The sequence below is a fragment of the Styela clava genome, chromosome 1 (assembly GCF_964204865.1).
Source record: "Styela clava chromosome 1, kaStyClav1.hap1.2, whole genome shotgun sequence".
NCBI classification, from domain to species: domain Eukaryota; kingdom Metazoa; phylum Chordata; class Ascidiacea; order Stolidobranchia; family Styelidae; genus Styela; species Styela clava.
In genome coordinates, this window is record NC_135250.1 from 17,903,427 (window position 1) to 17,930,117 (window position 26,691).

The 26,691-nt window shown below is 35.3% G+C and overlaps 3 protein-coding genes across 3 annotated transcripts in view; 1 reads left to right on the top strand and 2 right to left on the bottom strand.

Annotated features, from left to right (window-relative positions):
- The window catches only part of LOC120340660 (medium-chain acyl-CoA ligase ACSF2, mitochondrial-like), a 36,720-nt gene extending 10,045 nt beyond the window's left edge, over positions 1-26,675 (bottom strand). The window contains exons 1-10 of the mRNA XM_039408978.2: positions 23,654-26,675; positions 23,001-23,086; positions 22,262-22,374; positions 20,695-20,823; positions 18,169-18,341; positions 17,652-17,817; positions 17,391-17,486; positions 16,801-16,949; positions 15,083-15,174; positions 14,803-14,876 (exon numbers count right to left, since the gene is read on the bottom strand). Coding sequence (XP_039264912.2) covers positions 14,803-14,876; positions 15,083-15,174; positions 16,801-16,949; positions 17,391-17,486; positions 17,652-17,817; positions 18,169-18,341; positions 20,695-20,823; positions 22,262-22,374; positions 23,001-23,086; positions 23,654-23,754 — 1,179 coding nt within the window. The 5' untranslated portion in view covers positions 23,755-26,675. The remainder of the gene's footprint in view (positions 1-14,802; positions 14,877-15,082; positions 15,175-16,800; positions 16,950-17,390; positions 17,487-17,651; positions 17,818-18,168; positions 18,342-20,694; positions 20,824-22,261; positions 22,375-23,000; positions 23,087-23,653) is intronic.
- Positions 365-3,713, top strand: LOC120340632 (uncharacterized). Its single transcript, XM_039408943.2, has 2 exons — positions 365-1,212; positions 1,956-3,713. Exons 1-2 carry the CDS (start codon positions 610-612, stop codon positions 3,447-3,449), a joined length of 2,097 nt encoding a protein of 698 aa, XP_039264877.2. The 5' UTR covers positions 365-609; the 3' UTR covers positions 3,450-3,713.
- Positions 5,643-14,788, bottom strand: LOC120340642 (uncharacterized). The gene is made up of 11 exons (XM_039408955.2): positions 12,760-14,788; positions 12,522-12,677; positions 11,948-12,122; positions 10,720-10,922; positions 9,579-9,919; positions 8,887-9,062; positions 8,275-8,458; positions 8,038-8,141; positions 7,218-7,447; positions 6,549-6,744; positions 5,643-5,958 (listed from the first exon to the last, which is right to left on the bottom strand). The coding sequence occupies exons 1-11, from the start codon at positions 13,165-13,167 to the stop codon at positions 5,792-5,794; spliced, it is 2,340 nt and encodes a 779-aa protein (XP_039264889.2). The 5' UTR covers positions 13,168-14,788; the 3' UTR covers positions 5,643-5,791.
- Positions 26,676-26,691: the final 16 nt, after the last annotated feature.

Sequence of the window (26,691 nt, forward strand, 5' to 3'; positions counted from 1 at the left end):
CCGTATTAATTTAATTCTGTTAACATGACTCGTGGTATATAAAATATATACTGCAATAATCTGCAAATATGAAATGCCTGGTAATATAGCTAGGTTGTAACTTGTAGATAGCAGTTATTCCATTGCTTATTATATGGAAATTCCTACATACATTTAGATAAGCTTCAATTTGTGGATTTTATTTTCGAAGTATTCGAAATTTCATATTCGAAAAAAATAATTTCGAATGTATTCGAAATAGTGAACTATTCGGTATTGGCCATCCCTGCTTGGGCCCGATCGAAAGATGTTAGTTTACACTTAGAAATGGGTGCTTTGATCACTGGGACAAAAGTGCGCTCAATCTTATAGTCCGAATCCAGAATCAAACCTAATCCAACTCAGGTCCAAAGATAATAGGAAATCATTGCAATACCTATAAAACGGTTTTAGATATTTCAGTATGGTCTTCGTCAACTAAACTTAAAAAAGAACTTCCACAGCAACTACACTATATATTTAAGATAATGTCTTGTGGAACTCAAGTATTTATGAATAGTCTTAATGCAATTTATCGTAAAAATCTGAGATGTGTTTATTATATTACAGAAAGTCAATTAAAAAAAAACAATGACAAACAATATGGCATCATACATTTTCGTGATTATCTGTATATCGGGATTTACATGTGGTATGCCAGCACCTTTTGAAATGCCAATAAATTCTCTGGTGTCGTACTATGAAGACAAGGATAACGACGCAAAGGCGAATCCGATCCCTTATGATAATTATGGTGCTCCGCCTGATCACTATCCTGCTATTATTCCTGATATGTCTCAGAGTTATTACGATGAAAATTCAACATATCCTGGTATCTACGATAATAATGAATGTCATTCCGTCAGAAACTGTCCGTGGGAACTCCAGAATCCGGAAGATCCAAGCGACCCATACGCCCCTATTTTTCTCGGGCCTGGTTATTTAGGGTTCGGGTTAAATCCCGATGAAGACAGAGTGTGGAAATGTAACGTGGAAGTTGACTGTTTTGCACAAGAAATAATTCCCGAAGATTTATCCAATGATACTGAAGTCCTATTTTTGCGTTCTTTCAATTTTACAACATTGGAAATTGGAAATTTATCTGTTCTACCTCCCCTTATCAAGCTAAGAATTGAATATAGTGATCTAAGGACTATCGAACCAGGAGCGTTCGCAAGCCAACCAACACTTGAGGTGAGCTATGTTATATAAAAAGTATTTAATTCAAAGCAATTAGATGAAAAGATATAGAGAGGGTAGCCGAGGCGGGGGGGTCTTTTAATTTAAGGCGTTATAAAGCACGTCGAAGTCTAAAAACAGTGGCCAGCAAATTTAAAATAGCCAAATGCTTTGGTTACTGAGATATTCGCAATACTAAGATAGAAAACATTGACGATAATAGCAACATTACTCAATGCAAAAATAAAATAAAAGGGCGAATAACGCTTTATTTGTCTTCTCATTTACAAATCAATTGATCTCATGAACCGACCGGCTCTAGTTCAAGTATAGGAACAATTGTAAACTGGGGCTCCCGAAGTATGCGAACCAAGATGGCGGACATCGGAATGTAATATGTGTACTAGGTTAGGGTTAGACCATAATTTTAGGTATAAATACTACGGGAGGCTCTTGGCTAGTCTTCGAACTAATAATAGGACTAAAATAAGGAAAATTGGAAAGAAATGATCGCCTAACCCTAACCTGTTACCCATGTTACGTTCCGATGTCCGCCATCTTGGTTCGCATACTTCGGGAGCACCTGTAAACTTTTGAAAAAAACTCGTAAAATCTGTACTATTTATTATGTTAGCTATGGTGGACCGCTAAAAGACAAAAAGAACTTCCCATTAGTTAAAGTCTCCTCTGTATCTGTTGTCGCTCGACTGAGCATTCAAAGCCAATAGTGTATCATAATCATTCGCTCCATTTTTCAGATTTTAGAATTGGAAGGCAATGACATTGAAAATATCCGACCGTCAACTTTCATAGAACTCAAGGATTTGACAAATTTAGATTTATCGAACAATCAGATTCAAAAACTAAGAAGAAATATGTTTGCTGGTCTCGAGTCTGTTACGGAACTTAGCGTAGGCAGCAACAGCCTGGTCGACTTGGATGGTTATACTTTTGCTGAGATGAACAATCTGGAGGAACTGACGATAGACGACAATAATATAACGTTCATTTCAAACAACGCATTCAGCGGATTGCCAAATTTGAAAAGGCTGTATCTGAATCATAACAGACTAAGTTCGGTACCGACTATCGCCCTGAGAGAACCTCCAAGTCTCATCCATCTACATTTGACTGGAAATCCATTACGTGCCATTTTTCGATCTGACTTTCTTGGTTTAGAGACATTGGAAACGCTTTGGCTCGATGAATGTGAACTAGTTAGTATCGGAAGACGAGCTTTTCACAATAAAAAATTGAAAATGTTAGTTTTATCTGACAACTATCTTACAAAAGTGCCAAATTTGGGTACAATGAGACGATTGCAAACAGTGCGACTTGAGCATAATCCATGGAATTGTGATTGTAATATGACACGTACAGTACGATGGTTAAGGCGACACAGCTTAAGCCCACAGTCACAGGACCCCGAATGCGCCACTCCACCGCACTTCGAAGGTAAACGGGTACTAGAGTTAAGCAATGATGACCTATGCTCTCCGCCACCAAAATACATTCCACGGGTTAGACCACCATTTTCGGAAGTTGACCGTAACGGAGTTATTACACAATGGCATCCTCAACCACGCGCAGATGAAGTAAATGAACTGCCTCCCACTACGAAGAGTTATGAACGGAAAGATACCGCGCTTGGACTCATTCCTGAGGGAGGGTGGTCAAAGTTACCTTATGATACAGACAAACTGTATTCTACCAATATTGTAAGAGATCCTGTGAAACCAATACCTACCATTATTGCTCCCAGCACGGAAGTAATGTCTACTACCCAGCTAGCGACCCAGAGGCCATTGACGACAACAGAGCTTACAACGATGCGAGGCAGTGCCGAGCATGAGACCACGCGTGCCATCAAAGTGCGAGAGACAACTTCAACGACCGGTAACAGATCTGTTGCGGCTATAAGTACTCCAGCGACTACTTTTACAAATATAACCAAATTTCAAACTAGGTTCATCACAGAAACTACGGAGCAAAATGAACAGCCGAATGATTATGGAACGCCCATTTCAGTAACAATTGTTATTGGGCTTGTTGTGGCGGTCATTGTTGTCATAACAATAATAGTTGGAGTACTCTGCATTCTACAGCGATATCATGAATTAAAGGCAGAGAAGCAGAATCCCCGTCGAATCGAGATGAAAACAAACTCTTCTAATAACGTTACAAAATCCAGCTCTTCGACAAAAGAGGTGGTAGAAAATGGAAAAGTAGTGAAATCAATAGAAGGTACATGAAGATATTCAATATGATCAGGTATACCTAATTGAAATTAAAATACTGCCAAAATCCAATCTCTGTATACAATAGCAGTCCCGATTATATACGGTATAGTAAGGATTTCGACGAAATTAAAATTAGGAGCGAAATTCAATTTGTAATTGATGTGGATTAGTGTATATATTCATTTACGTCTTTATATTTCTATAATATCGTGTTTACATTACCATATTTGTATTCCAATCTGGTATAATGTCAATAAATGCTCAGAAAGGCAGTAAGTGATCACGTGTCTGAATGTAACGAAATAGCGGGCAATATTTCCGATAGAATTTACAAAACAGTTTTGAACTGAGGAATGATTTTTCCGCAAAAGAATAATTTTGTGTATACGCAAATAGCTTCTTAACATGTTAAGCGCGTACTCAATAATAAGTTGCCTCTAGTACGATTGTTTCTTTGATTCTTGAAATAATATATCAAACTTCCGCCATTTTAGGGTATAGCGCTATGATAACGCTACTCAACTCAATCACCACCATTACGGGGGCTCCAGTAAGACCAAATATAAAGTTCAGGGCCAAGTGCAGTGACTCAAATGTGGTTTAAAATAAATTAACTTTATATATATTATGTTAAGATTCCGGCAAAGGTGAACGACTTTAGATGCCAAATTACAGCAGCCCTTTCTACATGGCCAAATTAGTTACGATTGACAAGTACTTTAATATTAATTTAGGGCTTTGACCTTCTAGAGTTATTCTTAGGATATGCTTGTTATGTTCATTCACAAAATCGAGATATATATGCAGCACATTGCGTCATTTGGCAGCCACTGCGTACTGTAAAAAATTCGGTATAATATACATGCTGTTTTGATGTAATCCGATGCGATAAACTGAAGACATATAGAAACACATTATTCTTTTAAGTTTGACAATAACATGGCAAATCCTTAAAATTTACAACATTTTTAATACGGCAATCAAATTCACAACTGCCTATAAAAACCTCATAAGATTAAGCAACAAATGATGCCAAGATTACCTTCAATTACGTATTTACACTTCAAAGTCGGAAGTTTCCCAACTGTAGGTAACGTTGTGAAAGTCAGCTGAACAGGAAACTTACTAGATTAACCCTCAGGGAGAAAATAACTTAAAAAAATGAGAAAAGGGCGTAAGGAAAAGTAATACAAAAAATTATGGTTATTTTCAATGATATTATAAATAAAATTGATTTTTCTGGTTCGCAATAATTTTGATCGCAATAATGGTTAAAAGTCCGAATAAGAGCAAACAAAATTGCAAAAATTGCATTTTTTACCAAATATCAATATCGAAATACCGATAACAGAGAACAAATATAGACATTTTCTCATTTTTTCTCTCTGTTTACCCCATGCTAAACAGTACCTGAAAGAATGGGAAACTAAAACTGACTCATAAAAAGGTTAATATTTATCAAACCGCCTGGTACTCACACAAAATACAACAAATTTCTCTTGCAATACTGGAAGCAATACTTGATGAAAAAGTCGCCGAGATGTCTCATTCAACCTCATATCCTTGTAATATAATAACCTTTGACTGGGCAACCATAGGAGACAGAAAGTCGTATCCTTAACTTCATATGGGAAACTGACGTCATAATACCGTGACGTAAAATTTATTGGAAAATATTATATGTGTATATATTATATGTTATATAAGTATATAGACAGGCATCGTATAGCTAAAAATACTAGAATCTCGAATAGAAACCAGTATTTGAATAGTTTCATGTTTTTTGAAATTACAACTGTGTTTTAGCAAATTGAATTTGATTGCTTTTTAATTTCTCGACATTTACTTTTAAATAGTGTTTTTTTTGAAAACAGGAGACTTGAAGAAGTTCAAGTAATTACCATCAGGAGAATAGCTGTGAGGTTACGAACCCGCGAAATTGTTCAACGCAGCATTTCAATATTGAATTGTAAAACGAATAAAAAAAACGCATAGAACGTCCTGAAGATTTGATAAAAATCAAATTTCCTCCACAAAAAATACATTCATAAATGCTAGAAACATAAAAGGCCCCTCATCACCACAATGGCAACACCGAAAATGTAACTAAGAGCAATAACGAAGAAGATAGGTATTAGGGATATAACAGTATAAGAAGTTGGTGTTCGATTCACCCCGACTAAGCCAGACAATACACGCCAAGAATGAAATTTATATTTTTCATTGAAATGATGACGATTTATTTTTGCAGGATAACTCGCACGATTTGTATACAAATACTATAGTAATTGAAAGCAACTAAGAATGTACTACATTTTTATATTTAAAGTATTCATTTTCAGTGCTAAAACGCACTATTCCATGAAAAAGCAAACATTCAAACACAACGCAATTCCGTAACTATATTGAGCAGCAACTTCATCCTCGTGTTTTAAACTCATCTCATATGTATCAACGTTTAACAACGAAAAATTCCGCGCTTCTGCTACTAAGCGATACAATTTCCTCTCTCTGAGATTTTCTGTAAAACAAAATACAAAAGCGGTTACTATATTGGTCTAATTAAAGCCGCGATGCCGCCAAAATGCAAGCCGAGGCTAGCAAAGCGATCACATCGTTCTCATGCAAGAGTGTAAACAGTACACAATCATGTAGTAGGCTATATGCTGCCTAATATAGATACAATTTCCCATTCCATACTTTGTCTATGAATAATTCGTTTTTCATTTTTGGAATATCTGTGCGCAAGAATAACTAATAAAACAGGTAGGGCAAACCACTGACCCAACTTGCGCGTCATAAAGTGACTCGTCATTATTTTTTGGTAACTCGCCATGTCACCAATTAATGCAAGAAACTAAAAACGAAATGACCCCTAAAAACAGAACCCAAAAATTTCTCAATTAATTACGAATTCGAAAATAATAAAAACTTAGGTAACACTTGAACTTCTGTTTGTGAATGAATATACCAAAACGTTTCAGTAATCTAGGACGCTTTGCTAGTTATGTTGACTCTGGAATATGTTTTAAATTCCTAAAATTTCGATTCCAATATAGAGCATTTGTCTTGGGTGGTAAACGCCGCAAGTAATTTTTAAAAAGTACATACCCCTGCGCCGTCGATGCCCGCAGAGTTGTTCGTTTGCAATTAACAACATATTCTCATTTTTCAACTTGAGGGGACTGGAACATATGACCGAATCCATAGTCAAGCTCGGATTTATGGTGGTTTTCAACTTTATCAACCAATCACGGAATGGTATAATTTCACAGTCACATCTCCACGGATTTCCTTCTGTATTTATCTGCAAAAAATGTGATTAATTTGGCACTTTAACAATCATATTTGTCGACCAATGACAAAGATCGTAATGTAAAGGCTGTGATATCTGTAATGTATTACAAGCTCGTACATTACTCGCATTGAGGAAATATCTGTGGTTGGATTTAATCTGATATCAATTTGCGTGAATATAACTGTATTAAATTGGGTATGTAATGCCGAACCGGAAAATTACCGGTACTTTCAAAAATAATATTTTCATATATGACTGCTAGTACAAAACCCTGTTCAGAATGAAAGGTTTATAAATGTCGGATGAAAATGGCGGATACTAATAATTTCAACATTATATATTTTAATAATACATATGGTACATAGTAAACCTTATTGAAGTAGGAGAGAGTGAACAAAAAAGAATCATGCGCCATTCTTCAAGTGCAGTTATACCTAATTAAGTATAGTATGCAAAGCAAAATCCAATACTCAGGTACTCACTTCGATCAATGACGATGATCTTTCAAACGGTGGGAGCACTTTTAGATTGTTATTGCTAATGTTGAGCATTTGAAGACTGTGCAAGCCATAAAAAGCTTTTTTATCCACTTCCTGTATTCTATTTGCTCCCAGCAAAAGCTTGCTCAATCGTGGTTGACGACGAAAATTGTTTGTATTTAGTCTATCAATTCGATTTTGACTCAAATCAAGCCACAGCAAATATCCTAAGCCTGTAAAACGACTCATAATTAATATTCGAGACAGGGTCAAGTCTTTTTGAGTCGACTTCGAAAGTCGATGTTTTCAAATCATTGACGTCATCCGTTTTGTTGCCATGACCGCAAGCTACTCAATGGGTTAGGTACTTTCTTAGTTTTTTGGAACTGAGTATAGCCAAGCTGAGATAGATACTAACAATATAAGGGAGAATACAGTCTACCATGTTTTTTATTTTTATTATTTATCGATATTTTCAACGAAATAAGGCTTTGTCTTATCACTTTAGAAATAGGATATTTTCTAATTTGCGTCAATCCTTGTATGTTGACCTAAATGAAGGCAGCGTTAGCTGATACGAGAGCATGTTCTCTTCAGATGGTTTTGGTTCAATGGATTATACAGAGTATTCTAACTAGTTTAAAGCATGATTAAGGTCCAAGATCATTGGAAAAGATAAACATTGCATGACATGTGATTGTTTTATTTGCCAGCTATAACTTGAACATGTCGTTATAACGGTACTTGTGATATTTATAATCGTCGCAGAATTAGGACAATGGAGAAAGGAATAAAAAACATGTATATGTAGTATTGTAGTTACCTTTAAACGCTTCTGCGGGAACAGAAGTGAATTCATTGCGATCAAGTAGAAGACGCTCCATATCGGGAACCGAACGAAAAGTATTGTCTTCGAGATAATTCAGTCTGTAAATCATAAGTAATGAGCATATGTAACGAATATTGCGCGGTAGGCTTGAATATATTTCGTGCACGAAGTTCGACAAAAACATTCTAAGTGTAAGTAAAAAAACTTAATATTGAATAAAGCCCAACTCACCTGTTACCAGATAGGTAAAGCCAACGTAATCTTTCCACTCCGTCAAAGTTTTGCGGTGAAATAGATTCTAACAGATTGTCTCGGATGTAAATTGAAAATACCGAGGTCAAAGGTCGAAATATACCGGGAGGAAGAATACCAAGGCGGTTTCGATCAAGAAATAAATATGATAAACGCCTGAGCCCTGAAACAAAGTATTTAGTAATATTACAAAATGTGTATGTACTTCGCTGTGATTGCATATTCAGATTTGCATGGGATTTCGAAATCATTTTGTTGCAAAAATGGTCATGGTAATAACTGAAATACTGCAAATAGTTCATTGAACAAAAAGACATGCAGATCTAAAAAAACGAATGTTATCAATAAATATTGAAACCCTCCATATAATCGGCTTTATCCAAACCGTGATAGTCCAACACCATCAAAACGGGCTAAAAATTGTAAGATTACGCGGTTAATAAATGTTGGACGTAAAAAAATAAATTTAAAATTAATTAGGGTTGTCTTCAGACTATGATACACCACGCTTCCATTGGAAGTGTTGAGAGTAAATGCTATTTAATTTAGCATTTTTAATATATATTTCATTATAGGTTTTTGTGCTCTTACCTACAAAAGATTCGGCATCTAGTGTATCCAAATTATTATCTTCCAAATACAGATAAACCAAATTATGTAGTCCTTCAAATGCTCTTGATTCGATCCTTCGTATTCTGTTGTATTGGAGATGTAAGGATACCAGACTTGTAAGGCTAAAGAAACTACCTTCCTGGATCGATTTTATTCTGCAAAATCAGACAATTTAAGAACGTTTGAGTTATATATTTTTTGAGGGGGAGATGGGGGTTAAATAAAAAAGAAATTCATAAGTCTCTTATTGCCTTTACATAATTTCACATTTAATTTCCAATTCACAATTTTTTTTGTCGCAAGGACATCGTGAACTCCAAATCACAAGCTCCATCTATTGTGTATTAGTGTGTTTTATGATTCATACTACGTCAAAATTGAAATAATTCAAACACATTAGGTAGCATGAATATTCTTTGAAATCGTATGATTTTGCTACAAAAGTGGGAGATCAGTAAGAATTTTAAAATTATTTTTTATTTTAAGCTCGGACCGTCGATCGAACCCCAATCGTAAATGGAAAGTCAGGACATAAGGACATATATTTATACAACACCGACGTATACGTGAAAATGGAGAAAATTTCATTCAGACGAATAAAATGCCATAATACGCTTCGAATTAAAATAATCTTGCCCCCCCCTCAATTCAAACATAATAAAAAAACTCACCTATTATTTCTCAAATTAATTAACGTCGTCTCCTCTGACAATCCAGTGGGTACGGACGTAAAACTTTTGCTGTCACAATCTAAATGCTTGAGACTAGTATCGCAAGTACATTTATGAGGACAATAAAATTGTTCCTCCTGATTAGCGTGTTCAACAATGTCGTTTCTCTCCAACGTAATTTGTAGTAGAGGCCGAAATCGATCTTTGTGAAGAGCATAGTATTGTTTTTCGTCACAATATAGGTCTTCTATGTCCAAAGATTTGAATTTACGATCATTTAGGTATGATGGTCCTTTGCATTCAAGATCAAATGCCGTTGATTCGATCCAGCGTCGAAATTCCTGATAATGAGTCAAATTAATTAAAAAAGTGCTCAAACATATGAATACCAAAGAAAACGACTAACTGCAGTACGCAGAACCGGATTTAGAGATAAGAGACCCCTCCCCTCCCAGACTATTTCATTTCTGAGGCGTCTCAAACTATGAAATCAATTATGCCGTCATAATGAACCATTTAAATGTTTATGGTAAACACATTATGGTATCATGAACAAATTTTTAAATTGTGTAAAATACGAAAATTCAGTTACAGGCGATAGATTGGATGATAAGTTGAATTTAAAAACACTTTAAATAATTATTGTTCGATTTTTGTAATAAACTGGTCGAGGGTAGAAAAGTTAATTATTCTTAAATCCGTTTTTGCTTAGGTAAATAAGCATAGCTATATATATATATCGATATTTTCAAATTTTTTTCGAAGACTAAAGGTATTATTAGCGTAAAATACTGAAACTGTTCAATTAATTCAAATTAGTATATTTTGTAATTTATATTAATATATTTTGTTAAAGTAAAGAGGCAGAGTTTATGATTTGGAAAAATCCATTCAATTGGTTGTATTTAATTTTTAACTTTGTAAACCGAAAATATTTGCAACAAGAATTTTTAATCCGATTAGGAAATAAATGAATGTCAGTTTAAAAAATTAAACCGGTGAAATTCTTTAAACAAGCCCTTAAAATCGAATTTAAATAAATAACAGATGAATTGAATATTGATAGTGGATAAAAAAAATTTCATAACCATGGTAACAACTATAACAAGAACAATTTAGCAAACTTCGTCACCAATCATACCTGCATTTTGCAGTCACATTCCCATAAATTGTACGCTAATCCAAATTTACCAAGATTCGGCATTGGAGGCATTTCCTGAATATATTTTAGTTTGTTTCCATTTAACTGTAGCGATTTCAACTTTGGTATTCCAGAAAATGAAGTCGGACTCAGAGATGATATTTCATTGTTTGATAAAAATAGTACAACTAGATTCCGCAGGGCTGCAAGAATGGAATAGATAATCAAATATTCAAATTTTGATTGAGCCACATTATAAGCCGGATTTGTCACTGATTACAGAATTGCAATAATCAAATATTCTGCATAAAAATTTCATTTACAAATAGGGGCTATTCCAAGTGACACTACAAGACAATTCCAGAAATTTTGCATGTTGTTGGATGAAATATATTTTCACATTTTCAGCTACATGTTTTGTTTCATTGTCCAAACAGTTGCTTTATTAAATAGGGGAAAAAATGCACAAAAGTTACACCCAAGACTTACTTAATAGATAAAAAAAATATAGTAAAATATAGCGTGACACTACAGGACGGCAAATCCACCATGCACTAACAGTACGTTGTGTTATGCTGTAAATTTTTGCGATGGTACAGTGGGAGCCCATAATATTTTCTGGTGCAGTAGCTGAACTACCCCTCTATGTGTTGCTCAAGTTACTTAATGTAACACTGTAAATCCATGCCAATAATGTGCATATTGTATGTGACACTACAGGACGTGACACCACAGAACATTTTTCCATTTCGGAATAGCGGCCTCTATCATCTCCTAAAATTCTGGTAATAAATCGTTAAATGGGTGAAGAAATGTCCTACAGCACTGCAAACATTTAAACTTTATTAACTTAAATCCAGTGCGTCAATTCCATATGAAATAACTGTACCACACAATCAAACACTTTGTGTCAGGAATCATCACAAAATATGTCAATTATACCAAAATTTCTACATTTCAGGGCATTTTTTATAAACCATCAAAAACCTGGGTGAAATTTTATATTGTTCGATGAAATGAATGCAGTCCAATAAATTTCCAATGTCTTTTGATATCAAAAATAAAAATAAAATTACTTTTACTACACTTTTTTAAAAAATTGATGGAATTCAACTTTTGCTTGGAATGGCCCATAGGAACATCTCAAATCCCAGAAACTTGTATAGAATTTTGTTTATGAACTACAGCATCGTTACTAAAAAAATTGATTTGATTACCGTATACTTACAAGCAAATGCTTTATCCCCTATATGTTGAATTTTGTTATGACGCAGGCTTAATGTTACAAGACGGAACATTGCACCACCTGACAATGCTTGTGAGGGAACACCATTAAGCTGATTATTATCCATAAATAATTTTCTCAAATTTTGAAGAGGGAAGAACGTCGGTGTTGAAATTAACTGAAAAATATTTGAATTCATAAAAAATAAATCGAAGATTAATGTATTCTATGAAATACATCAAAAATAATACTAATATATTATATAATATACCGGTAATGATGCAAAAAATAAATTTTTTTATTTGATAAAATTCTTATTTCGACATTAATTCATTACGGACATTTTAACAACTAAAATAATCTATTAAAATCAACTGGATTTTATTTACAACACACCAGAATACCTGAAATGGTGGAAAGCTAAATTCTTGCCGCTTAAATATTAATGTAGATGACTTCATTTCACTTGTATTTTATTGGACGATTCTAACAACTATAAAAATTTAGTGAAACTTGCTGAATTTTATTAACAATGCACCAGAAGATTTGAAATGTCAAATATTAAACGAAGGCTTACCTCCAACTTATTATTCGATAAATTTAAAACCTTTAATTTTGACAGTCCGGTGAATATATCATCGCTTATTGATATCATTTCGTTGTTTTTTATATTAAAAACAAGAAGATTTTTTAAAGGTTGAAAGACATCATCTTGGATATCTCCAATAGAATTCTTTAAAAAAAAGTATTTTCATTAGTTTGAATGTTCACATTACCAATAAAGATGACTAGAAACATATTGGAAAAATTCTCACCTCGCTTAGGACCAATTCTCGAAGAGCTGTCAACCCTGAAAACACACCCTGACGCAAGGTTGTTAGTTTGTTTCCTGAAAGACGCAAATGTGTCAATCTGCGTAGTCCAATAAATGCATTTGCGGCAATCTTCCTGATTTTGTTTTCTTGAACGTAAAGATGTGTAAGACTGAGTAGGTGGGCAAATGCATATGCTTCGATTGTGTCAAACTCGTTTCCACGCAAATTCAAAATTCGTGTATTCGCTGGAATATCAGAGACATCGACGTTTCCTGAACGTCCCTGGCATCGAACCTCTCGCTTCCGCACATTACATCGGCAGTTGCTGGGGCACTGGCCCTGGCAACAAGTCCAGCAAACGCATAAGACGAGTATAAATAGAGGCAACCTAGTTATATATGCGCTCATCTTTTCATGTATATTATATGTAAACTTCGAATGTTAAAAAATATCTATATATATACAAATTAAACTATATAATATAAACTACCTACATTATACTTATACAAACTGAGCCTGCTAACTAAAACACTTTACAACATAAACTGTGAGATGGCGAACCAGTCGTGGTCTGTCATCTAGTTGTCTTTCCTTGCTGAGTGATAATCTTATTCTACTACCAATGAAATCCCTGTAAATTCGAACCTATTTACGTTACATTATCGATATAGTATTTTAAACTAATATAGCGGCATAAAGTGTGAAGCTCGGTACGAAATGCAAATCATAATATTCAAAAAATTGCTACAGAGACCAAATTTTGATTCGTATTACTCTCTTAATTCAATAAAACAAAAATCGTCAACCTTTTTGACTGCTGTTCTTGAAGAGCGAAGATAGGGAGGATACTAAATACAACTTATATATCAACTCTCTGACTGGCAAATCATACACTGGCCTTAGATACCCGTCATATTCAGCGGAATGACCTGAGACAGCAAATTTCTGAATGGGATTACAAGTCAACAACTTTTTACGCATTCCTTTCCGTCTATTGAGAAACGGATAGACTACTAACTATTAAAAATCAAGTGAATTTACTTAAATATAAATGTAATTTAAGCGATATCAGCATTATAAATCGAGGTTAATTTTCTCATCTTTTAAAATCTTTGTAATAAAGCTAGCTATGAGTACCGATCACGTTGACTAGTGATAACCATAGAAGGTGACACCAAGACTGCGAAGTATGATTATTTGTTTCCGTAAATAAAACGATCACAATCGTAGCTCCGGGAGGATTCCGAAGAATTATCCCTAATGTACACAGAGTAATTTCACACTTTAGTGTTTTTGAGGTCGACAGAAATGAACTTAAAAAGTACGTACGAGTACACGACATCATGTGGAGAACTGAGACTGTAGAACGCTTTATTCTAATTATTGAAGACTCAAATCACTTAGGATGCCTAATTTGGATGCGTGTACGTACGGTTATCTATAAAACATCGTTTCGTAATCGTTCCAGGGGGCACTGCTCATCCAAATCACCATATAATCTGAACAAGTTGAGGTTTCCTGCAGTGAGACCTTTTCCTAGAACCATCAATTTTACAAAGAATCCATTTCCTATTATTGCTGTATACGCCTGACGCTATATATCTTATCGTCACCCCGTTATATACCATTTCAATTTACTTAAAGTACCGCGCTTCATATCGTTTGTTAGGACATAGGTCCTCCGTTACAATATATACTTCGGGCAAAAAATGTACCAAATACGTTTGCTCGCCATTGGTGCTATATAGGCGTCATTCGCTATTAACGCCGAACACAGTAGACTATGATCAACAGCCAAAAAACTATTAACTTTGAGCTATACAATGAATATTCCTAAAAAACCAACCTTCATCAACTTTGACGATCTAAGACGTCTGTTTCATAAAATACAAAATTTTTAATACGTAAAGGTATTTTGTCTGCATGTCAGGACATATAACCGAGCCCTGACATCGAAACAAACAGGTCGCCACAATTTCAATTTGTTGAGTAAAATATTGGCTGTTAAAAAATTAAGTTTTCAAATACTATTTTCAGACATACCATTATCTTTGCTCCAAATGCTGTATCCGATTTCTGAACAACTTCAGCTGGACAAGATGATCCTGCCATAATACCTGGAAAATTTTACAGTGTACAACTTTGAACGAAAATCTGTTCAGACTCATTCGTAGTTTCGATTTGCGAGAAATGAAAGGTGTATAGGAAAAATGTGTATTCTCATTCATTTCACAAAAAATCATCGGTTACTAAAAAAGAATTTAAATCGGAAACATTTAAGAAACAAGCTGATATTACTTCATTGTTAGAAGGAATTAGTTACCTTTCTCCATTGTGGTGTAATCATGCTTATTGAAATCAGGCTGTGATATCATGTCGATGTACATTGTCGGTGTTCCGTACACGACGTTGCATCTGTGACAAAAATGATTTGAATCCAACTACATTTTATCAACGACTACTAGTAATTTTGGGCAAATATATTTGGTGCACTCCAAAAGTGCTATCAAATGGGTTTCTGTTTCTGTGGGACCAACTACACTTTTTGCTTTTGTATCCGCATACGTATGATGCAGGAATTCTGAGCTATGGATAAGGATAATCATTCTATGGGATCCAACAGTACAATAACTAGGGATGGGACGAGTCCGGTATTTGTCAGATTCGGCGAATCAGAGGCATGGACTCGAGGTCGAGTCAAATCTTCCGAGTCCGTGATGTCATAATAAAAATGCAAAAACAACACGTTTTTACTTTATTGAAGCAATGCGCGCCCGTTTACGTCAGTCGTATTTCTTATCTTCTTGACAAACTGTGCCGTAGGTAGCTGTGGAATTATTTTAGGAGTATATTTCTCTTATTTTTGGCCACGATATAAAAGCAAATGGCGGGCTATGTCAACCTTGGTTGTAAGCTGATTCTTTGTCCACCGGCTTCCATTCTTAGTTTTGAGCGACTATTTATTTAACACAACCGGCCTCATGATGTCGTGTTACGTGACTCCCTGGAGAAAAAAAGTCGAAATTCTTTCTTGGCAATATGAAGAAACCTAGTGTTGACTGAGATACGCCCCATTAATTGCAGAAATTTATGCCGTAGACTGTACAATGTCTCCTGCGCAAATGGTAGAGAGTTGCCACTCGACCATACAATGTCATACAGCTACTAACATCTTTTTATTTTATGTGAAGATTCTACAGCTACTCATTTGGAGTTAATTTGCTTTTGCGCTGATGATTAAATTTGCTCTGAGCTAAAATTTTGGAGATTTTGGTGAAACTTTTTTTGAATTTTCAGGAGAACAATTGTACGTAGTGTACTCTATTTGAAAAAGATAAAATGATCCTTTGAGTTGATTCCCTTCATATTCTGTGTTATAATAAATCGATATAAATGTGTCTATTTATCAGACACTGGCAAATACTTGCTAGTGTTAAAGCATGTTTTATTTCTGCGCGAACAGAAAACTCAAATACATTAAGCATCTTTTTGGTTTATGTACCGAAAGCGTATTCATCAGCATATCGCACAAGACTTATGTTTATAATATCAAATTACTATAGCTTGATAAAGCTTTCCGGGTGGTCGTTAGCTAGGAAAAGGGTGAAATGTAATGTAATAAGACGTGTGTTTTCCGAGATCTAATGCGATCGATCACATAATTCCAACTATATATTGTTTGAACTAAGTTTTAGAAGCGCACAACATAGGCGTCGATTAGTAACAGCATAATTGATTAAGGACTATCGAATCCGAGCTCTAAAAATGCGGAAAAAGTCCGCAAAAGTCCGGATCCGAATCTCGGCCCATCACTAACAATAGCACGAATAAATTTTTGTAACGTTTCGTCTGATAATAACATTGAATCAATTATAATGCTATTAACATTTTCTAAATTTTTGGCTATTATTTTTTTGAGACTATTTTTTTAGCACTTTGTATATAGTCGTATGTGGGCCAACTCTCCCGAATACCCCAAATGAAATTCAAACAATTTATATGCAAATATAAAAAAGATTAAGCTAAAAATAATTCAATTACTTTTCTTGGTCGATCGCCTTCAGGGTTAATGCCGGGTCATATCCAGCGCATGGGAAAACGATGCTACTTCCATAGACTGACATAGCAAGTGGTCCACCAACCATACCAAAACAATGGTAGAGAGGGACTTGACATAATATCTTATGATGCTGCAATTACAAAAATATCTTTATTATCGTCTTGACTAGTTTACATGACTAATTGAAATCAATTAACAAACCAAAAGCAGAATATAAATTGTTCAGTTTTCAAGCAGAATAATATGATCATGTTAGAAAACCAATGGCGTATATGACATCGCAGTATTCGAACAAAGAGACATCATTTCAAAATTTTAAACGTGACATCGGAAGGCGATAAATAACATTAAACATATTCAAAAGGGGAGACGAAAACCGTTAGATTTATTGGTAAGATGTAGTGTAAGTTTTTTTTGACAATATTCAAATCGATACAATCGAAGAGCATGATATATTTATTGATGGCGATTCCTTACAAGGCCTATAGTAAAAGATGATAAGCTATCAAAACCGCCATTTTAATATGAATAAGTACATACAACTCGATGTAATCAATATACAAATACTCACGTAGTCTCCATATCCCAATCGCCTTCCAATATAACGTATGTTGTTTATTATGTTATGATGAGACAATGTCGCACCTTTTGGATTTCCAGTAGTTCCCTGAATAACAGAAGTTTGTTTGCATTTAAACATGCCCATGGTATACTATAAAACAAATAATATAGATGAAAATAAGACCAGTCCATTGATAAGATACAACATTTACAAGATGGCGCACAATCATTTTTACATTAAAGCTCATATCTACGATACTTTGTCACCTACCGAGGTGAACTGGATGTTAATCGGGTCATCAAAGTCCAGCATTCGAGATATGTTTTGTATTTCTGAAATGTCTTTCGTACTTCCTATTTTCATGACGTCATCGAATGCATAAGCACCAGGAAAGGCCTTCGCTCCCATCATGATCACAGTTGACAAGTGGGGTAATCTGATAATAAGATTTTGGCCAGTTAAAACTGGACAGGTAAACTTTCAACGCCTGAATTTTGGCTCTATGGCTTTTTACAAGCTAGAGATTTCAATAAGACACATAATATCATGTGGGAAATAAAGTTGCGATATGAATAAGTAGTATAGGAAGGTTTTCACAGAAATAAAATGGCTGATCAATGTGCAATCACCATGATTTGAGTACATAAATAAATAATTCAACGAAGAGCCATTGACATATATAGGATTTTTTTTATACATACAACGGTCTTGAGGTTCGTAAATGTTTTGTGCGTGAAAATAGCTATTCGTTACAGTAATATACACAATATGACGTCAAGAAACTTACTTTTTGCTTCTCAACTTTCCGGCGTCGCAAGATGATAATTCAGGAGCAAGTTGGGTCAGCATTTCATAGTACTTTTGAGTTTTGTAGGTCACTGCAGATATAATGCCTTTTAATTTTGTCTTGTTAAGAGCAAATTCAAGCTCCCGTATCTGATAAGCTGGGTTCACATTCACCTGATATAAAAATCGATTGTTATTCTCGTTTATACATATATAAATATATCACCGATTCAATTCACTATAAAAAATTTAATCATCAATACCGGTACCGGTATTATCAGATATACCGGTAAATAAAAAATACTATTAAAATCATGGTCGCAGTTAAAGTAAAGTGGGGAGTCTAGCCACTTATTGGGCGCTCCAGAAGTGTTTGTACTAAAATGGAGGATGGAGGTAACTAATTTTGTTTGCCTACTTTACATCAAGTTGTGTAAAGGGACTGATTACTATGGATTTATATTCACTCGGCTAACACAGACAGTCCCCGAACTCGTAACAGAACTAAAATAAGGAAAATCAGAATAAAAGTATGGCCTAACCCTCACCTGGTACAGTGATTTCCCTACACCCCCCCTAAAATTTCAAACACCCCCCTAATTTTGAGGTGCGATTCCACACTGTAATTCCTACCTCAAGTATAATTGTATTCAAATATAACGACTATGACATATTTATCAGTGTAGATGAGGGGTTTCAAACCGCAGTCTGCGGGCCAATCACGGCCCGCGTAACGATTTAAAATGGCCCGCCGAACTTGAGTGAAATAGTTTAACACTTCATGTGGTATCTTTTGAGTTTTAGATATCGTCTATCGTTACATCATTAATTCATTATCACAGTTTGAGCACGTTTATTCCGTAACAATTGAATTATACCGGTATCTTATGTATACGTACGTATGGGTATTAGGATTACACACTGCAGTATTTTAGATATCAGCCGTATATTAAGAAAGCTTAAAGATCACAAAACAAAAATTAGGCACTGAAAACAGACGTTTTTTTTTATACGAATGGCAGCGTTTTTCTTTTTTTATCGAAAGAATCAAACTTCAGCGATTTGTCTTCCTTGCCAACAAAATATTTCAGTTCTGAAGGAATACAACATTATGCGCCATTATGATCAGTTGATGCGCGTATTTCAAAATTTAGTTTATTGTTTAATTCATACAAAAGTCAAACAAACATGTTCAAAAAAATGTGAAATGTGTAACAAAACAAGCCATAAGCAGCCATTCATACGATGTCATATGCTAGATGAGCAAATAACTTCATTAGTCATTATCAGTTGCAAATTACTTGTTGAAAGCCGTGCTTGTTATTCATTTTTCGGGAATTCTATCAGCTAACTATTATATATAAGCATTACTTTTATTACATAACAAACTGCGATGCTAGATGTATCTAAAATTAGGCATAGAGCCTATTTCTCAAAATTTGAGCACGCCCTGAACCCCAGCCGTGTCGTCGCGCACTTTTCCTCGCTCCCTTTTTCTGGCCCTACAATTTTATTCTGCTGTGTATTTTGGCTCGCCGTCAATCAACTTGGGGGACCCCTCATGTACATCGTTTCTCAAATACATACCAATTTTTTAAGAATACAAATAGTTTTATCGCTAATAGCAAATTATTTACCACCCCCTAAATTTCGAAACATCCCCCCTAAAATGAAAAGCTAGGGAACATACTGTGGTACACACACTACGGCAGTACCTTTTTGTATTGCAACTTATAGTTTGTAGTCAGAAATCGAATCGACATTTCGAACTTCCCAGAATTTGACCTGAGAGTTGGAATTTTTCAAATCATCTATAGCTATACTTTCTATAGCCACGAGTTAAAGTCAAAATTTCCAACTAAAGCAGTAATTAAGTATGTCCAGTAATAGGTCGAACCTCGTTATCCTGAAAGAGGAAACTGGGGTAGTCCAAATTACACTTTAACTTTAAAGTTGTGAGCCGTAGCCCCGTAGTCAAATCTTTTGTTAACCAGGAATGAGGATTTCGGAACGACTCGAACTCGGAACTTGGAATAGAAATTTTACTCGACAATATGCACAGTTCTACCATACACAGATTAGAAATATAAAAGTAAAACCAAGCTTGAAAATCTTCTAATTGCTGTTTGGATGGAGGTTGAGGTCGACATAGTCGGAAGCAAGCTTACACTCAGACGGAACACTTGAATTTCGGAGCCATGTTAGAATAAGACAGTCCATGAAATTGAGATATGTTCCCCGTTGTCATGGGACAAAACTATGTTCAATCCCCATATTTATATATATATAGAAATGATGAGTTTGGATGCTTTTTGAAAAAAGTTTGCTCGAGCAAGTCAATATTAACCAATTTAAAGTCAAATAGTTGGTTCAGTGACTCACTTCACTATACAATTACATTGCCGCCGTTCAATAAACCCTATACCAAAACAAATATTTGAAAAGCGATATGATCTCGTGTGGCATGCTTCACTCGATTTATTAAGCGAGCCGCATACCTATACAAACTACACGGATGAATACTTACCAATATGGCTCCTATCCTTGCTGATGCAAATTGTGTGACAACCCATTCCAGGGTGCTTGGTCCCCATATTCCAATGCAATCACCTCTCTTGAAACCGAGACTGTGCAGACTGGCGGCTAGTTGATCAACCTAAAGATATGTTATCGTTAATCATGATCGCAACATTACTTTGTCATATTACAATCCCATATGAATCGTTGAAGGTTTCCAGATTTAAAACAAATTGAACAGGTATATCAATTAAAAAAAAAACTGGATCCATTTTTAGAGACAAGTCGATCAGCCTCGCAAAGGTGCCAACTGTATCTATTCCGACGCAACGCATCAGAATTAATCAGCGTTCATAGTAAAGCGAATCGAACTTATACTAAGCAGTGTATAGGCTTAGAATAAGCCTGGTTGGAGAAAAGTATTAATAATTTACAATTTATTTATTCGTGTTCTCTGAACGGCGTACAAAAAACAGCTTGCTTTACGATTTTGCTGCAAAAGTTAATAATTACATTCCCGATAGAATGTGTTGACATAAGCTTGTACGGCGCTGTAGTAGTCTGTTTCAAAGACACGTAAAATGTATATGGAGTCATTCTCGAATTTTATTGAACAGAAAAATAAACATGGTCCTTGTTCGATTCATTGTTAATCTGCTTGTTAACGTGACCGCTAAACGAGCGGTCAAACAATGCTACGCAATCAGCCTGTGCTTTGTTCTGAGGTAATACAAAGGATTAATGAGGTTACATAAACTAATTTCCTAGAAAACTAGGGAAAACAGATGTTCATATACCCCTTGCAACTGAATCGATAACGAGAAACGAATGTCCGTGACCGAGGCGTACCCAGGATTTTGGAAACGAGAACAATTGGAATCAAAAATTCCCGTGTAACGGCTTCAAAAAACATTCGCCCTGATTATGCCGCTTGTCAAAAGAGCTGACATTTTCAGAGGTTAATGATTTTTCTGTTATGCAAAATATTGAATCCATGACCGATACGAGCATTTAGTTTAGCAATGTTTAATTTTGTCCAACGTAAGTCGCGGTTATAACTACGACAAAACAAAGTATTATACTACTCTAAAAAAAACCACGGCAATCAACGAACATAAAACGCGTGATAAACTGCCCGATTATCTTTAGTTTGGATTGGTATTTAAGTGATCTTACGAATTCGCCAAACTTCTCAATAAAGTCAGGACAAATCTTTCGTAATTTTGAAAGGAAAACGACACCGAAGTATGTAGTTACTATAGTACATACATCTTCATTGTATTTACTGAACGTTCGCGTCAACTTCAAACTTCCGCTAACATGCTGAGGTAAATAGAAACGAGAATAAGGGATCATATAATATTGATCGAATAGCCTTGTGGCTAAAATTGCGCTATTACTAAAGTACCGGTGATTCAACTCTCCTTCTCAGTGGTATGCGTTAAGTGGTATGCTTTTATTATTATATTATCGAGTATGTTGCATCAACATTCGCCGGAAAATGTTCTTGATTTTCATGAGTGAATATATAAGGAAGACTAATGCAAATTATCACCAATTCACTTGCTATAACATACCTCTTGCATGAATTGTTGGAATGTTCTCCGCACTTCATCTTCACAAAATGTCAAGCACTCAACATCTGGATATCTTTCGACTGTTTTAAGAAGAGCTTCACCAACGGTATCACCTAAATTTGAATTATTAAGTAGAAGGTCTTTAAAATGAATGTGAAAACGGAAGGTAATTTAATATTCTTCAAAAAGTTCCAACCAATTTTCAAAAAAAAACTCCACGCGAGGGAGATTATTTGGTTATTTTAGTGAGCACAATACGTTAATGAATTTTCAAAGTAAAGTAATAATGGAAAACCAGTGAAGCTAGTTAATTTCTACTATCACAAAATTGGAAACCGTCGAGACATGTTTTGCAGTAGACATAATTCAGTTTAATAACCCCAGACCATATCACTAGTTTCAATATATATAATTTATTATTTATCCCACTTACACTTAATTGGGATATTTTGATGTATTGGTAATTTATTACATAAATTATGGATTTGAAGCTATCTTGCAAGTTTAGAATAGCATTCGAAGCTTACGCATGCTAGCTATCTATAGCACCCGGACGCTAGAAAAGCATAATGGGGATCTTTTTTCACATACATATACATTGCCAAATTACTCAATATTTACACTATATATTTTAGCTATATATTTATTAATTGTTGATAAATCAATTTTTGAAGCTGCGAGACGGCATAACGCAGCTACACGATAGGAGAATAGCTACTACACAACGAAGCACACTCACCCATAAACGGTAATTGCCCTGGCCCATGGCAGTAGCTCCAACTCAAATGTCTATCGGATTCTGATTTTCGTTCATACTGCAGTCGACTAAACGGAAATGAGTGTTATTAGAATTTACTAGAATTAATCAATGCTTTATTGATAGAAGTAATGAATATCAAACATTTATGACTAGCGCGAAATATATGACAGATATCGCTTGCTAGTATTCCGAAGTTATGAAAGTTCAGCATACAATGCGTCGCTAACTTCGCTAAAACGTACCAATAAATGAGCAATTGAACTAAATTTTGTTTTATATCGAGTTACACAAAAAGATATAAAGGAATCTAATGTTACACGATTTTCAGTTTGATTAGTGTTTCAGACTATTTCTAGTCGAAAATTTGATTGGCGTTATATTTTTAGCCCAACGCATAAAACACACCAATGTATCATACGTAGGAAATAAACGACGCACAGAAGACACGTTTTGTTGTTCACCAAGAAAAGTTTAATTAAATGCCATAAAAATAAGACAAACAGATGCCAATACTAAACAAAACCTTATATATACCATTACAGATACGCATTACTGAAGTAACAGGCCGGACATCGCCCACACGTGCTAAGAACACATAATATAGCAAACAATACCACAAATAGACTTCTTACCTGTACAGTGATATGGCTCGAACTTGCCCAGCTATGTGTCGATGCCTTTTTGAGTTGCTTGCTGCTTTATGTACCGACTGGAACAACGACCTGCGCCCCATGTTTATGCTATCGTAAAACTGAGCTGCAATTATGCTGCAACAAAATATAAGCGGGCAGTCCTAATCGACAAAGAGATAACAACGATGTCCGAAGTGTTTGAATGTTTACCAAGTTGCGACCAACCGTATCCAAAAATGTTTGAGGCAATATACTCCTGAACTAAAAATGTACGAGCAATAACGAGCACGTTCTATTTTTGTTTTTGGTACAAATAATGCGCATCGAGGACATATTTGCAGCATAACGAACTCCGCGGCAGGTTGCTTCATTGCATGTCATATGTGGCGATATGATGCCTCACGCCCTATAGATCTAAGACGTAATGGTTATTTACTTCATGTTGTAGAAAAATATGATATTCTCAAGAGTTATCAAGTGTGCATTGGTGCATATATTTATGACCTTGATAGGAGAGGGTTTCTAAAGGGGATTTTGGGGTAAAAAAGTCGCCACACAACAATAGTCTATTGTATGATAACGCTAAACACCGTATGAGACAGCCGAATAGCCTACAAATTATCGTTTATCACTACTCTGTCCTGATTTCTCACTACTTAGTTTTATTGACTAATACAAAATTTGAGTAGCTGTTGTTTTGGGCCTAAATTTATTCTTTCAGCTGTTGTTCGAATTTACAAATGGAAAATGTGTACGGTAAAATTTTCTTCAACTCGCAAAACATTTTGCTTCGAAGTTGTTATGGCACACCTTAATAGATACTGTAATACTGTAGAAGTTTGCGAAACTTGTATCAACCCACCAACTTCAAAATTCATCGGGTTACTTCAACACACAAAAAAAGCACGAGCTTATCTCTCAAATTTTCTCGCTCACCTTCGTTCGCAACCATAAACAACTCGTATGGTCTCGCCCAGATGATGTCTGCTACGGTTCCATTACATTTGTATTTGCACCCGTAATTTGAACCCACGACAATTACACCTGAATACTATTGTATCAATGGAATTATTTTTTACGTATATTCAAACACATACTAACCCTAACCCATGGATTTTTGCACCCGCATATAGATTGAACCCGCGGATATACCGGTGCAAATGTATGGGTTCAAATGTACGTGGGTGCAAATGTATGGTCACCGTCCGATACTGAATTTGTACCATTGCCGATAAGCAATGTTTGATATGTTTCGCCACTCAGCCTTGGCAAAAGCAGGTCACCATTTAGGACGGTTGCAAATTTAACATCTTGTCGGAATGATCTAGATTTAAAAAGTTTGCGTACAAGAATGGCTGACAGCTCTGATATAAGATCTAGCTTTCAATACCAAATTATTTGGTTTAGTCATATATACATGTCTTAACTGCCAAAATCAATGACTGTGATCAAATTATAAACGGCCGCTAGGATTAGGAATAATCATCACTGATCACTCTTGTCAGGGATCGAAGTCTTTTCAGCTTGCTGATATGAAATCATATTCCAAAGAATCACGATTAGAATTTTGTGCAATTTCACAACTACCTTCAACCTCAGCTTCCCCGATTTGGCTGGCATTTAGTACTGGATCGGCTTTTTTGCTGTTGCGGCTGTTTATTCCTATAAGAATAGTTCTGTTACAAAAAAACAGCTGACTCACGGCGGCGATACCCGTATACTCACACTGAGCAAGCAATTGTTTCAATTGCTATAATTCCTGAAAGAGACGACCTGCAGCAAATAATCTACACGCAATATCCAGACAATTTCCTCGCGTATCATTTCCACATTAACTCCTATTCAGTGTAATGCAATGTAAGATTGATTGATAGCCCGAGGGTGCTTACTATTCACAAGATATATATTGTATTGATCGAAGAAAAGAGGATTTACACTTTAATTTGAGGGCTTCTGTCAATTATTATCATCCAAGATTGGTTGTATTTTCTCGGTAAGTTGCGGAAAATTTGTCCGATTGTCCAAAATAATGAGTTGAAACAGGGTTCCATACGAAAAAGGGTATTACAAGAAAGATTTTGTTAGGTTTGAACACACTGTTACCAATATAGGGGTAATCATTCGAAAAATACCAGTAGGCTACTATGTACGTATGTTTATTTGCCTCAAAATGTAACAGCATCTGCATAATAATTGAACAGTGTAAAAGAGATGGGATACATGTTCAAGATCTTACTGGCCTAAGACAGAGATGTGCGACACGCACTCCTAACAATATAACAGCAGTTTATGACTGCTGCGTTATATTAGGACATTAGAAATGAAATAGGCTGAACAAATAAAACTTCAGAACAATACACAGGACAAGGAGGTACGTCACAACGACGATATGTACAATAGTCAGTTTATGGCACGTCCATGTCCCAGTGTGTCTATGGAGGTAGGGCATAAGTCGCTAATTTTTACAATAAATCTCACGAAGAACGTAAAGATTTGTTCGGGACATAAACTTGCCAAAAACCAACGTTGGGTGAGACCACGGCACCAAATGATTAGGTAAGAAAATGGCAATGGCGTATCCAGGGTATGACAACCATGGCTCGTGCCATGGGCACCGTTTGGATTTGGGCGCAAAATCTGTATAAAGTTTCAATCGTTATATAATATTAAATTTGAAATAACTTTATATATATCCCAATAATGCGACAACTAAACCTTCGTATCGCGATATCATATAATGACACGATGCTATGCGGCAATATGTCATTTACAAGTTGGCGACTGTTTGTTAATGTTTAAATCTAATTTCCTTTTCGGTTTGAAAGCACGTAAACAATTGCAACATCAATAAACCTTGAAAATCTACACGACGAATCCTGTCTTACCTTCCTACATTTCAAATACTCGTAAAGGTAGCTGCTAAACAAGCAAAGCCAAGAGAAATTGCTTAATTAACGGTAACGGTTATATGTAATCAGTAGCGAAACTGTCTCAACTCTGTTTGTTTTCACGCAGACAGAGCGAATGAAAAGACTCAC

Bases quoted from the DNA above. Each gene is read 5' to 3' on its own strand.
- LOC120340632 (XM_039408943.2), top strand. From the start codon at position 610: ATGACAAACAATATGGCATCATACATTTTCGTGATTATCTGTATATCG. The intron at 1,213-1,955 runs GTGAGCTATGTT...TCCATTTTTCAG, and splicing joins CAAGCCAACCAACACTTGAG to ATTTTAGAATTGGAAGGCAA.
- LOC120340642 (XM_039408955.2), bottom strand. From the start codon at position 13,167: ATGAGCGCATATATAACTAGGTTGCCTCTATTTATACTCGTCTTATGC. The intron at 10,923-11,947 runs GTAAGTATACGG...CCATTCTTGCAG, and splicing joins AGGGGATAAAGCATTTGCTT to CCCTGCGGAATCTAGTTGTA. The intron at 5,959-6,548 runs GTATGTACTTTT...TTTGTTTTACAG, and splicing joins CGGGCATCGACGGCGCAGGG to AAAATCTCAGAGAGAGGAAA.